The 14222-nt window shown below is 40.3% G+C and overlaps 1 protein-coding gene and 1 pseudogene across 1 annotated transcript in view; one reads left to right on the top strand and one right to left on the bottom strand.

Moving 5' to 3' along the window:
• Positions 1 to 13574, top strand: part of ARID4B (AT-rich interaction domain 4B) — a gene marked incomplete at its 5' end in the record, with an annotated part of 66738 nt that extends 53164 nt beyond the window's left edge. Inside the window, 5 exons of the mRNA XM_023519780.1 lie at positions 1599 to 2804; positions 5519 to 5632; positions 7921 to 8136; positions 9437 to 9583; positions 11816 to 13574. Of these exons, the coding sequence (XP_023375548.1) occupies positions 1599 to 2804; positions 5519 to 5632; positions 7921 to 8136; positions 9437 to 9583; positions 11816 to 11943 (1811 nt within the window). The remainder of the gene's footprint in view (positions 1 to 1598; positions 2805 to 5518; positions 5633 to 7920; positions 8137 to 9436; positions 9584 to 11815) is intronic.
• LOC111728915 lies at positions 1034 to 1152 on the bottom strand (annotated as a pseudogene).
• Positions 13575 to 14222: the final 648 nt, after the last annotated feature.

Genomic DNA, 14222 nt, shown 5'->3' with positions numbered 1-14222 from the left:
GAGAAGACAAATGAAAGTAATGTTTTCAACACTATAAGCAAAGGAGCAGTACCTTCAGCATTTTGAAGGAAAATAATTTTCAACTTGGAATTCTGTGCCTGGTTCCACTAGTCATCACAATTAAGTTTGAGGGGAAGGATGTATTCAGACGCGTGAGGACTAAGAATATTTACCTCCATGTACCTGTTTTAGGAAACTACAAATGATGTTCTCGAACACAGAGTGGGAGATACTCCAAGAAGGAAGGTGTGACAGGAGATCCCTTGAACAGTGAGTCTAGATCAGGAGAAAGTGCAGGGGATTCTGGGGTGTCGGCTGTTAGAGCGCACCCAGAGAGCGGGGCGGAGGACGGGCCTCCAGGGAAGAGGCTTAGGGAGCTGAGTAGGATGCTGGGCTTAATGGAGCAATTGAGATCGATGTGAAAGGCATAAAAAACGAAGACGACTTGTAGGAAAAGACTTTTGGAAACACTTGGAAAAAGGGCTATATGAGAAAGGAAGTGTACTATTTATTTCTGCAACGAACCACATTTACATGTTGTAAATACTGTATTTACATATATAGAGAAAGTACGGCAGAAGGGAGATAGGGGTATTAATACGAAAGTCCTCATGGCTTATAGCAGACTAAACTTAACCAACAAATAGAATATTGCGAAGAGACGATGGTAATAACTATCAGAAGGAATAGAAATAGAAATGCTCAGTGTCTCCTAAACTGTAGAATGGGGCCGGTAACAACATAGACCTCACAGGGTTTTTGTGAGAGTGAATGGGATGATCCGTGTAAAGCATGTGGAAGCACCTGGCGTGTAGCAGTTTCTCAGTAAATGTCATGTTAAAATCGTAATAAAAGCTATTGTTTATACTTCATTGAATTCATTTAATATAAACATTTAAGAAATTCTATAAATATTTTCATGTAAGACGATCAGTTACTTGTATAATTCTTTTTTTTTAGGCGAGGCAACCCCTGGTTGACCTCACGGATTGCAAAGACCTTGTCAGCTCACAATCCATTTTTTTATTTTTTATGCCTACAGCACCTGGTCTTTTTAGGTGATCTCTCATCCAAGTACTAACCAGGCCCGACCCTGCTTAGCTTCCGAGATGGGATGAGATCGGGCTTGTTCAGGGTAGCGTGGCCGTGGACTAACTGTAATCCTTGAAAGCATCCATTGTGGAAATCCATTGTTCACAAAATCTTTAAATAATCACCGCTACAGTGAAAATAAGGGCTAAACTTTTGTAAGAATAAAGATTTTGGAATTAGAACTGTTCCTGCTTATAAATTGGAGAGGCTTCTTTTTTATCATCAGCTTTATTGAGGTGTAATTTACAGATAATGAAATTCACGACTTTTATGTTTACAGTTTGGTGAGTTATGGGAAAAATACACAATAGTGTAACTACCACTCCAGTCATGATACAGAACATTGGATGAGTGTCTTAACTCTCTGAAGCCCCGTTTCCTCACTTGTAAAACAGCATAAAACCTGGCAACTGGGGTGACTGTAAACGTAGCTCGTGTATAACGTGCCTGGCACAGAGAAGACATCACTAGTCTTTTATACTCATCGTTTTTTTCTTCTTTGCCAGCTTCTGAAAGTTCCGCGGAAGACAGTGAGCAGGAGGATGAGCCGAGTGCTAGGGACATGGACAATGATGGCAAAGAGGAAGCTAAGAGTGATCATTTCACCCACGCCAGAAACGATCTTTCAAAAGAGGAACAGAACAGTTCATCTTTGCTGGAAGAAAACAAGGTCCACGCAGAATTGGTACTATCTAAACCAGGGTCGAAATCTCCAGAAAGATTAAGAAAAGATATAGAAGGATTATCGGAAGATACTGATTATGAAGAAGATGAGGTCACAAAAAAGAGAAAGGATGTCAAGAAGGACACCCCCGATAAATCTTCAAAGCCACAAGTAAAACGTGGTAAAAGAAGGTATTGCAACACGGAGGAGTGTTCAAAAACCGGGTCCCCGGGCAAAAAGGATGAGAAGGCCAAGAACAAAGAAGCACTGTGTGTGGAAAATAGTAGCAACAGCTCTTCCGATGAAGACGAGGAAGAAAAATCGAAAGCAAAGCTGACACCGACTAAGAAATACAACGGTTTGGAGGAAAAAAGAAAATCTCTACGGACAACTGGTTTCTATTCGGGATTTTCAGAAGTGGCAGAAAAAAGGATAAAACTTCTAAATAACTCTGACGAAAGACTTCAGAACAGCAGAGCTAAAGATCGGAAAGACGTGTGGTCAAGCATTCAGGGACAGTGGCCCAAGAAGACGCTGAAGGAGCTCTTTTCGGACTCGGACACGGAGGCGGCGGCGTCGCCCCCGCACCCCGCCCCGGAGGACGGCCCGGCGGAGGGGTCGCTGCAGACGGTGGCCGAGGAGGACAGCTGCTCGCCCGGCGCCGAGCTGGACACCCCGCCGCCCGGCGCGGACGGCCCGCCTGCCGAGGAGAAGCCGGCGGAAGTCGGCGACAAGAAGGCGGAGTTTCCGAGCAGCGGCAGCAACTCCGTGCTCAACACCCCCCCCACCACGCCGGAGTCGCCCTCGTCGGTCACCGTCACCGAGGCCGGCCGGCAGCAGGCTTCCGTGACAGTGTCGGAAACGCTGGCTCCGACCCAAGAGGAGGTCCGAAGCATCAAGAGCGAAACCGACAGCACGATCGAGGTGGACAGCGTGGCGGGCGAGCTGCAGGACCTGCAGTCCGAGGGCACCGGCTCGCCCGCGGGCTTCGACGCCAGCGCCAGCTCGGGCAGCAGCCACCAGCCCGAAGCGGAGCAGCCCGACAAAGGTGAGCGCAGCCGCCCTGGCCTCGTTCGGGGAGTCCCGGTCCCGTGTCGCCGCCAGCTGCCGACGTGGGGCGCTGTGCGCTCGCCTGGCGCGGGACCTGGAAAGGCGATGTGCGCGGCCAGCCGCGGAGCGCATTCCGAGCGTGGGAGCGTGGGAAGGAGCGCGTGGCCTTGGCACCCAGGCCGGGTCCGGACCCGGCCGAACGCTCGCTCCCAGCCGCTTGGTTGGTTGCACGGCTCGAGCAGCTGAAATGTGTTTCTGTAACATTGTTTTCGCAGTCGTAACGTGCGGTTTCTCACGAAGGTTTTGATCTGTCGACGGCCCCCTCCACCTTTAGTGCAAGTACCGTGTGCGGGGGTTTGGAGCGGCCACTGCTCAGGCTCTGCCCTCCTCAGACAGCGTGTCAGAATGATGCTCAAGCCCGACTGACTTGGGCGCGTTCGTAAAGCAGTGGGGCGCTTTCTTAGATGCACGGCTGCCAAGTGGAAGGACCAGTGTGTGTGTTTACCTGCAGTGGCACTTTTTTGATTTTCAGTGAGGTTGTTAAAGGTGGAAATTCAAGTTAGTACTTTGCAGAAGGGTTAGGACCTTATCCGATAGCTATAATTCTGTCATCTTTCTCACAAACCACTTCATTCAGGTGTCTTTAAATCAACGTATTCTAGGCTGACACTTAGCTTGCACACTTTTGCATTGTAAAGGTAGAACACTAGGGTATCTATTTTATGTAACGTGCCAGTTTTTATTGTGAGATATTAGCTAGCTTTAGGTGTTTAGCTAAATTTAAAGAGTTCTGATCTAGATTAGATTGGTTAAATCCACGTTTTCTCACATAAATCTTTTTCTAGATTTATTGCAATATAATTATTGCAAAATCTTTGTCACACAAATCTTGACTTAAAGCCTTTGTGAAAAATATACTTGCAATTAAATTGAGATGTTCTTTGTTTTTTTCACATTCACACGTCCAGCCTCCATGATCTGTGTGCCATACTAGCTCATGGAATGGAACTGTCCACGCATAAATAATCTTCAAAATTATAGAAGCCTTTGTCACAGATGATTAGAAAAGCTTTTGACAATAATAATACAAAGTTTTAATAGTTCCCTTTCTTAACAGGTTGTATCCTTACTGTGTTCCTCATATCTTATGAAAGCTTAAAATATATATATATATGTATATATATATTTTTAAGATGTTATCTTGTCTTCTGATAGACTGCGTCAGTATTGCCTTGCTGAATCTCAATCTTCAGAGTTAAAAAGTAAGAAACCTGAGAATTCCCAAACTTAGGGTAACAGAGGCCATCTGTTTATCAAATCAAACATATATATTTTAGAATTTATATCTCTTCAAGGATAAATTCTTAAGCACCAATTTCATATGGCTTCATTTTAAAACATTTGTCTACTGATATTTGAGAATTCACATTAAAAGTAGAAGTGTAAGTTTTTAGAATTTAGACATAGGATTTTCCTCTAATTTAGCCTACGTTAAGCTTTTTATTTCTTTGAGCTGAAAGTTTCAGAGTTAAACTTTCCTGGAGAGAAACCTGGCGATTTTTTTTTTAAGATTCTGTTCTTCAGTATAGTCAATATCTAAATCACCTCATTTATGTTTCACTTTGTCATATTAAAATAGCATTGGGAAAAATTATGTGAGATATAACCCATTAAAAAAGAAAACTAGGAACTTCCAAACAAAACAGTTAATAGCCTGTTCCATTGTGGGCCATGGAAGCCATGTCTTATATACATACTCAAGGTTGATTTTACCATTGATAAGAGGACTAAGAAACTTTTTGGTAGCAAACATAGCATAGTTTTGTCATACTAATTATATCATGTCATTATAGTATCTGACATCGGAACTGAACAGAAATAGGACTTTACTCATCTCTGGAAAAAGGATCTTACTGTATAGTCTGGGAGAAAATACGTATAATTAGAAAGCTACAGAAACACAGCAAATGCTGAGGACCAAATTATTAATACAGAAAAATGTATAGAAACTACAGCTTGGCGTAGTGATGAATCAGTGAACCCTGGGCATCAAGGAAGGTTAGTGAAGAAGTAGGACTTGGGCTAGTCCTTGAAGAAAAGGGAGACATTTCTAATGTTTTGAGAAAATTTTCTAACAAGAAAGTGAAACGGTTCTTAGAACTACTATGCTGGATTCTTAAATGGTCTATGTGTTAACCAGTGCCCTGGGATCTAAATTATTGTTGAAATAAATTTGTAATATAAGTGTAAATTACTACTAAAACTTATTTCATTCATCTCATTTAAAAATTATATCAATATCATAATATATGTCATTCATGCCTTAACCTGTAATTAAATCTTAATATTTTGGTTTTACTGAGTTTTAAGAAATTTCAGTTTGTATTTTCAGCATATGCATGTTTTTGAATTACTATTAATCAGACTCGTTAGCTCCCAGTACTATACTGAGAACTACTCTGTTTATATCCGATTTTCCTAAGAAGGTTGTTCACACTTTGCTTCTTAAAAAACTAGCTTTTATTATGTGCAGTGATTCAGCTTCTTAATGACAATCTATTTTGAAAGTTTGTAATTTCTATGATAATTTATAAATCTCAAAAAGAACATGTATAGTTTCAGAATTTTTCTGTGCTTCTAAAACGTGGAATTTATACCTAGGGAAACCTTGATTTCATTTAGTGTCACTTAATAATTTCTGTCCCGTCATAGCCTGTACAGGTCAGAAAAGAGTGAGAGAAGCTCAGGGAGGAGGAAGCTCATCAAAAAAGCAGAAACGAAGCCATAAAGCAACAGCGGTAAACAACAAAAAGAAGGGGAAAGGCAGTAAGTGTGAAACCTTTCGTTTTTAAATGTAAAAATAATTGCGGATATGATGATCACTTCCTAAGGTATATAAGTGTTGAATCACTGTGTTGTACACCTGAAAGCAATATAATATTGTACGTCAACTACAATTTAAAAAATTACAGCAGATGTATTTTTTTCCTCATTAAGAAAAGAGTATTCAAGATATGGGTTAGTTCAATATTCTCATTTTGTCACTACCCTTTAAAAAGTCACACAGAAGTCTTCTGATCCTAGGTAAATTCTAGGATTAAGCAAATTTGGTCTTGGTCGTAGCAGTGATATTGATTGCTGATGAATGAGCAGGTCATCCTTTCTAAAATAACAGCCAACATAATATAAACATCACCATCTTTATGCTAGTTTTATGTTCTATAGTTCTTTCTACTTGCAATTATATATATCACATATTACGAAATGCTTCAGTTATATGTCATTTTTATTGCAGTGAAATTGATTGCTTTGTAATTCTTCAAGGCAAAATTAGCAGAGAACAATCAAGATAGCTTTAGAGCTGTAATCCCAACAACTCTGGTTACTGCCTTTACCTTTGGCACCCCAAACCGTGTGCCCAAGTGCAGCTATAAACAATAGTGCATTTGCTAAGGAGCGCTCTACCTAAAGACTTGACTTCGCAATGACTGTTCATCGACCTACAGGAATATATATATTGTATTTCTCCTGAGAGCTGCACATTTTATCTCTCTTTTGTAGGCAAAGTGAGAAGCAGAAAATATGTAAAGAATTTTTTTTCAGGTGCCCCACACTGACCTCCTGCTGCTCTTCCAGGAGACTCCTGCCACCTCCACTGCCTGACCTTTGCTATCGGCCGGCTTGGCTGCACTTCAGTGCAGAAAAGGGTTATGCGGCCAGCTCCCCGAGGTTCTGCTGAGCCCATATGACTTCCAGGCGGTGAATATGGCGTCCCTTGGGGCCCCGGGCGGCTGTGCTCAGCAAGGCCATGAAAGCCGGGCTGAGGAAGACCACTGCATCAGAGTGGCGCCAAGCCTTGGGGGCTTAGCTAGGAGTTGCCAGGGGTTCCAGAGCAGCAGTGCGGGGCTGGGCGGGCATTCGCTTAAGAAACGTGCCGTAAGAGAGTGGTGGAGAGTCTTTATTCCTGAAACACCACAGCGGGTTGCCGTGTACCTTTCCTATCTGGAATACTTTTCGGGCTTTGAGAGCCAAACTCTGCTCTTTTTTTTGGTGGCTATCGTTAAATGAAGAATCAGTGAATATATGCCGATTTGATCATCAGTTATTCGGAGTAACTAACAGGCTGTTTTAAAGTGCTTTTCATTACACTATGATGTTTTTGTCTTCAAGACTACCATTTAAATGACGTTTTCTAGGAGGCCGCATCTTCAACAAGTCAATTAACATATTCATGTAATTTAGAGCTATAGCTATTGATTGTATTCTCCCATTTTAATTATTGGGCTTCTGCCTTGAAAAATCAGAATCAGGAAACCATCCTCTGAGAATAATGAAGTTAAGTGAATTAACTCTCATGGAATCTAAAATAATAGTTTGTGTCCAGAAAGAGGAAACACCAGTGCCATCACGTAGTCACACAGTACACTGTCCAAGTGTTAATTAAGCATTTCTGGTCTAGTACTGAGACTTTAGTCAGCAGAGGCAGATGTAACGTAATGTTACGTAGACTTCGGAATTCTCCATAGATTACTGCATGTATTTACCAGAGTAAAAGCAATGGTTTCATTTTTAGTCCACGAGCTACGAGGTAGGAGTTACCTAAGACAATCGTTGGGTGTACCAAAATTTAGAGTTTATTCCTGGAGGATTCTTTATTAAATAGGATGATTCTGCATCATTGTTTCTGGCCAAAGGAGTAGGAAAGTGCTATATGTATACAGTGCGTATAAATATTCAAATTAAGAAGTTTCTATAATGAATTAAAAGATGCCGTGTTTTATGTTATGTTTGTTAACAGAATAGAATAAAAAGTCATTCAGATAATTACTATGTATTCAATAGTCTACCAGGTATAATGGAAGATTAGTTTTTGTTTCTTTTTCTTAAATGGCAGGCAATTCAGGTAAGAAGAGTTTTTTTTGTTTTCTTTAAATGAGATGCTGGTGTATTTGTACATCACGGTTTTCCAGGTTTTTAGGCAGGATCTATAAAGCGAGTTCTTTACCGCAGTCATAAATTCTCAAATGGTTAATTTTAAATTGTCCACTAAAATCTGTGACAAATTCTTTGTTACTTTTCTGTTTACTAATATTTATTTTTTATTTTTCTTTCAGCAAATAGTAGCGATAGTGAAGAGCTTTCTGCTGGTGAAGGTGTAGCTAAGACTCAGCCAGTCAAATCCGTTTCCACTGGAATGAAGGCGCATGGCACCAAATCTCCTGCGAGGACGCAGTCTCCAGGAAAATGCGGGAAGAATGGTGACAAGGATCCTGATCTCAAGGAACCCAGTAATCGATTACCCAAAGTTTACAAGTGGAGTTTTCAGATGTGTAAGTGACATCCGTTAAACCCGTAGTTGATCGGTAGAAACTTCATCCTAGTAACTCTCATGCCAATAACGCTGAAAAAGAGGTTATAACCAAACTTAGAGACATGATAACCAGATGCATCATAGAGCACCTTATTTGGATCTTGATCTGAATAAATAAATTGCTAAAAGAAAAATTTTAAGGTAGCTGAGGAAAATATCAACATCGACTAGGTATTTCTGATATGATGTTGGAAATTCGTTTTTAAATAATCTGGTGTTGGGGATGGGGAGTGGATGGGGTTATAAATGAGACAAGATTTTCCACGAATTGCTAATTACTGCAGCTGGATGTTGGGCATGTGGGGCTGCATTGTATTATCTCTGTACTTCAGTGTATATGAGGAATCTAATAATAAAATTAAAAAACAAAAACAAAAACACTACCCCAGAGTTTCTCACACAGGTGAGCTTTAGAGCTTTTGAAAAATTTTCGCCAATGTGAAAGTTATACATACTCATAAAAAATCTAAAAAGAACAGAAAGAATCCAGAAGAAAAATTTATCCGCAGCGCTGACATTCAAAAATATATACAATTTTTACATTTTGGTGTCTCTCCAACCTTATTTCTAAGTATGATTTTTTAAATTAATTTATTTTTATGGTGACATTGGTTAATGAAATTCAGTGTTTCAGCTGTACATTTTAACAGTAAGGCATACATATATTTACACTAGGTGTTTACCTCCCATAGTTAGATTTCTTTCTGTCACCACATATTTGACTCCCTTTACCCCGTCTACCTCCCCCCTTCCCCCTACCTCCTACTCTCTGGTTAAGTATGATTCTTGACACTATACAGTGCTAATACTGTACATGAATGTGGAATTTTCAGCAGACATGTTTAGGATATAAAGTCTTTCATTCTACACACTTATTAAATAGTTTAACAAATGTCATGCATATATTATGTGCCAGACATTATTCTAAGCTGGGAAAAAAACGTAGGGAAACAGGCATTCGCAAGCCATTTTTTTAGTTTTCTTGTCTTGATCTTATTCTACAGCCATACTATGTTTTCTCTTCTAGATATAAAGTCTTTCATTCTAAACACTTATTAAATAGTTTAACAAATGTCATGCATATATTATGTGCCAGACATTATTCTAAGCTGGAAAAAAAACGTAGGGAAACAGGCATTCGCAAGCCATTTTTTTAGTTTTCTTGTCTTGATCTTATTCTACAGCCATACTATGTTTTCTCTTCTATATATTAAATTTTTGTTCAAAAATACATATTAATGAAAGTTTTAAATTCACAGCGGACCTGGAAAATATGACAAGTGCTGAACGCATCACAATTCTTCAAGAAAAACTACAAGAAATCAGAAAACATTACCTGTCATTAAAATCGGAAGTAGCTTCCATTGATCGGAGGAGAAAGCGTTTAAAGAAGAAAGAGAGAGAAAGTAAGTGTTTTTACCTCACTTTACTTAAACATAACGCAGTTTATGATTCTGCAGTGAGATGCATACGAGTTTGTCTCTGTATCTTCGGGCAAGTTCTTTAATTTCTCTGCTTCACTTTCCTCATCTATTAAATGGAACAAGTTTTACTTAAAGAAAAAATTACCTCAAATCATGTTCACTTTCACGGAGCTTACAGTCTGCCGCCAAACAGTCTGAACGGATTTTCAGTTAGTGAAAAGCAGTGTGAAGAGAACAGAGTGAACGTGGGGGAAGGAGTCATCCCAGTCTCTGGCTTGGGCCGCCGTAACGAGGGCCACAGACGGGGCGGTGCTGACACCAGACGTGTCTTTCTCTCTGTTCCGAGGCTGGAGTCCAAGTCGAAGGTGTCAGCAGGTTTAGTTTCTCCTGAGGTGTCTGTCCTTCGTTTACAGAGGGCCGCCGTCTCGCAGTGTCCTCACATGGCCTTTCCTCTGTGTGTGTTTGTCTTATCAGGACACGGGTCTCACTGGATCAGGGCCCCACCCCGTGTACCTCCCTGAAGGCCGCATCTCCAGATACTGTCAAATTGAGAGTTAGGGCTTCAACATAGAATTTTGGGGAGACACAGTTCAGTCCATAAAAGGGTCCTAGGCAGAGAGAACAGCAAGTGATCCCTAAGATAGAGTCTCTCAAATTTGGAATTATTCATGTTGTGGGCCAAATTATTCTTTGCTGTAGGGGCCGCACTGTAGGCTCTTTAGCGGCCTCTCTCTGTCCTCTCCCCACTGGATGCCAGTAGCACCTCACAGTTATGACAACCAAAAACATCCCCAGACATTCCCAGATACCTTCTAGGGGGCAGCATCACCCCAGGTTGAGAACAGCTGCTCCACGGTGGGAGGGCGTGCACTCGGTGCCTTTCAGGAGCAGAACGTAAACCAGTGCGCTGAGAAGGTGGTGGTGGTGGTGGAAGCCTCAGCCGGGAAAGCAGGAGCCACATCCTCGTAGGCCAGGATGAGGAGCTGGGATTTTACTCTAAGTAGACAGACAGCTGTTTGAAAGCATTAAACAGGGAAATGACATCATGATTTCTAGCATTTTAAAAATTTCCGTCTGCCACGCGGAAAGTAGACTCTGGCGGGGCAGTGGGAGCAGCGGTGTCGATCGGGAGCCTGTTGCAGTACATGGTAGTGACATGGACCAGGGTGGTTTCAGTAGAGACGGATAGCAGTGAGTGTCGCGTTACCAGCGCTTGCTGATGGATTAGGTGGCCCACGAGGAAGGAACTAAGGGTGACTCATCGTCGGTTTCTGGCTGGAACAACTGGATACCTGGTGCCAGTTTTGGAAATGAGGAAGATCTCGAAAAGAGATCATAGGTTGGGGAGCACAGAAGGAGCGTTTTAGCTGTGTTCCTTTTCGAAATGCCTATTAGGTGTCCAAGTGGCATGTCAGGCGGGCCGTGGATATGTCAGTGCGAGCTCAGGGGAGAGGTCAGGACTAGAGATTTAATTTGCAACTCATTGGCATATCTGTAGTACAGTCGTTACTGCGAGGTGGGTTTTTAGGCCCCGGTACTTGAGTAAATCCACGGGGAAAGAAATATGGGTAGAAAAGAAAAGGCAGGCTGGGGCAGGCCAGCTTTTATGGGTCAGACTGAAGAGAAGCCAGAACCAGCAAGACTTGAGAAGGAGTAGCCTCCAGTGGAGAAGATGGCCACGGAGGGACTTTGTGGAGGACAGTGGACATTTGGGTGTGTCAAATGCAGTAGTTGAGCTATGAAACCTTTAAGAAGCAATTAGTCTTCCATTCTCATCGCCATTTAAATTCGTAAGAAGCTTCGAACATAGAAACGGGAATTAGGAGCGGGGAAAAGATTTTCGGGTGGGTTACAGATTTGTCCTATTGGACTCACATCCCTTTGACATTTGTTTCATTATTACAGAAAGTCTGTTCTCTTATTTCAATGTCTTAATGGACCAAACACACGATTTTTTTTCCTCTTTGTTGCACGCAGGAGCATTTTCTGGTCTCTCTTTTTTTATTACTTCTGTGGTTTGGCACCGTCTGGCTACTTAAGTTACACTAGGTTTTCCTTTTCTTACATTATGGTACTTTGAGAATTGACTACTCTTTGTAGCTCAATGATTTTTGGAGAATACAGCAGAATTTTAGTCTTAGGACTAGCGTTAACTTCGTTTTATTACGGTTACCCGTGTTATCTGGCTATTGACCTGGCTTCCCTTTCCCTCAGGTGCTGCTACATCCTCATCCTCCTCTTCACCTTCATCCAGCTCCATAACAGCTGCTGTTATGTTAACTTTAGCTGAACCATCAATGGCCAGCTCATCACAAAATGGAATGTCAGTTGAGTGCAGGTGACAGCAGGACTTGCTAAAGCACTTTGCACTTAATGGCTGTTGAGGGCCACGTCTTTTTTATACTGCACAGTGGCACAAAAAAAAAAAAAATGAGACAAGCACTATTTTATATTTAAAAATTGTTTCTTGACAAGCTGACTTGGCACTTAAGTGCACTTTTTTTATGAAGAAAAAGTACAATGAACTGCTTTTCCTCAAGCAATAATTGTTTCCAACTTGTCTGGGAATTGTGTGTCTGGTAACTTGAAGGCCTTCCACTGTGGCGAATGGAGGCTTTTCACTGCCTGTAGAGACAATACAGTAAGCGTAGTTATTGGGTGGGCCAGAACATGGTGAGATAACTTACTGTGTATGTATTCCCTTGTATTTTGTTAAAGCTGGAGCATTTGATATTTTTCCATTTATTTATGAAAAAATATGAACCTATTTTCATTTGTACAAGCTAATTGTTTTTTAAAGCAAGTCACCTTAGGGTGGCTTTAATTGTATAAGTCAAGCACATGTAATAAATTCAAAACCTGCAGTTAACAGGATATCAGACATCAATCCTGGTAACCAAATATTAAAGATTCTCTTTAAAAAAGACTGAACATGTTTACAGGTTTGAATTAGGCTAAAAGGTCTTGCAGTGGCTTTTCATGCCCCTTCAAATTGGAATGGAACTACTGTACTTTGCCATTTTTCTATAAATCAGTATTTTTTTTTAATTTTGATATAATACATTGTGCGAAAAAGAAAATGGCTAATAAACTGTATTAAATCTTAAACAATGTATAAAGATTGTACTTAGCCAGTTCAAAGTGTATATTTATTCATAATGAATTATAACAGTTATATTTTTGTGTTTTCTTGTAAATGTTTCTTTTCTTTAAATACAGATAATTCATTTGTATTGCTTATTTTATTATGAGCTACAACAAGAGGACTTCAGGAACAAGGAAACTGTATTTGTATGATTCAAGGTTATTGATATGAACTGTCTCAAATGGATAGTGGTTCTTTTAAGTATAAATAGCTAATCAGAGTGGTAGGCCTATAACATTAAATGCCTTGTATAAAATCCAAAATGAACGCAAAATCGTTTTCACTTGTATTGACTTTATGTTGTATGATTCCAATCTCTGTTCTGTTTGGCACTTGTATTTAATTCTACACCTTTGTAAGACATTTGTATATTGTGGGTGTGTTCATTCAAGCTATTTAATACCTGGCACTGTTAATACACAGTACTTTACTGTACAGACTGTTTTACTGTTTTAATTGTAGTTCTGTGTACTTTTTTTGAATGGGGCTGGCATGTTTTATTTGTTTTCTGGCAATACGACGTGAGAATTTCGAAGCGTTTTGTTGTAGATGCTAACGTGTCAGAATCCTTTACATTCAACTTTTCTAAGAAAAGCATTTTCAGTCTCGTAGTGTGTGCTTACAGTAACTAATTTTGTTGAAAATGGTTTCAAGTTACTCAAATTTGTACAGGACTGTAAAGATTTGTTGACAGCAAAACATTGAAGAAAAAGCTTATAGAATAAAAGCTATAAAGTATATATTAGGATCTGCAAACAATGAAGAATTATGTAATATATTGTACAAATGTAAGCAAAGGCTCTGAAATAAAATGCCATAGTTTGTGAATCCTTGATTTCGTTTCTAAAAGATTAAGTAATTTTAGTGCCTTTATGAATGTGATGGCTGACTGGAACATGTATCTCCAGCAGGTATTGTCAGGAGGAATTAATTGACATACCAAAAAAGGGAATATTCTACCTATAAAAATTAAACGTCCACTAACCAGATGTGGGATTTATTAGGCATTCGTATATCTTTGCATACACTATTTTGCTTGAGTCCGAACGTGAGTACTTATGACTTGGAGATTTGTCTGAAGAGGGAAATCAAAGTTGTTTTACTTTTTTTCTTTAACACCCTTGAAACCATTCATTACCAGCAGCCGGGCGCCCCCCTCCTCTTTTTGGTCATTTAATTTAAAGGGACCTTTGCGGGTCTCTTCCTCTTCTGGTGCCCTCTACTCCTTGCGCATTGGAACCGCTGGGCATTGTTAAAACAATAGTCAGTACTCAGGCCCAGACCTTTAGGAGTCTGGGATGGTACCCGGACGTCGATCCGTTTTTAAAGATCTCCGGTGATTTTAATACGCATCTAGTTGAGAAGTACCACTTTACTTCAAAACTTTTAGACTCAATAATTAGGGTTTTATTTTCGCCCTATTTAATGAACTTTCCACCAAGAGAATATCCTTCCTTTAAAACAACAAAAAAAATA

Source organism: Pteropus vampyrus, unplaced genomic scaffold, assembly GCF_000151845.1.
Source record: "Pteropus vampyrus isolate Shadow unplaced genomic scaffold, Pvam_2.0 Scaffold237, whole genome shotgun sequence".
Classification (NCBI taxonomy): Eukaryota; Metazoa; Chordata; class Mammalia; order Chiroptera; family Pteropodidae; genus Pteropus; species Pteropus vampyrus.
The sequence above is the reverse complement of the archived record's forward strand: the minus strand, read 5'-3'. Positions and strand labels throughout refer to the sequence as shown.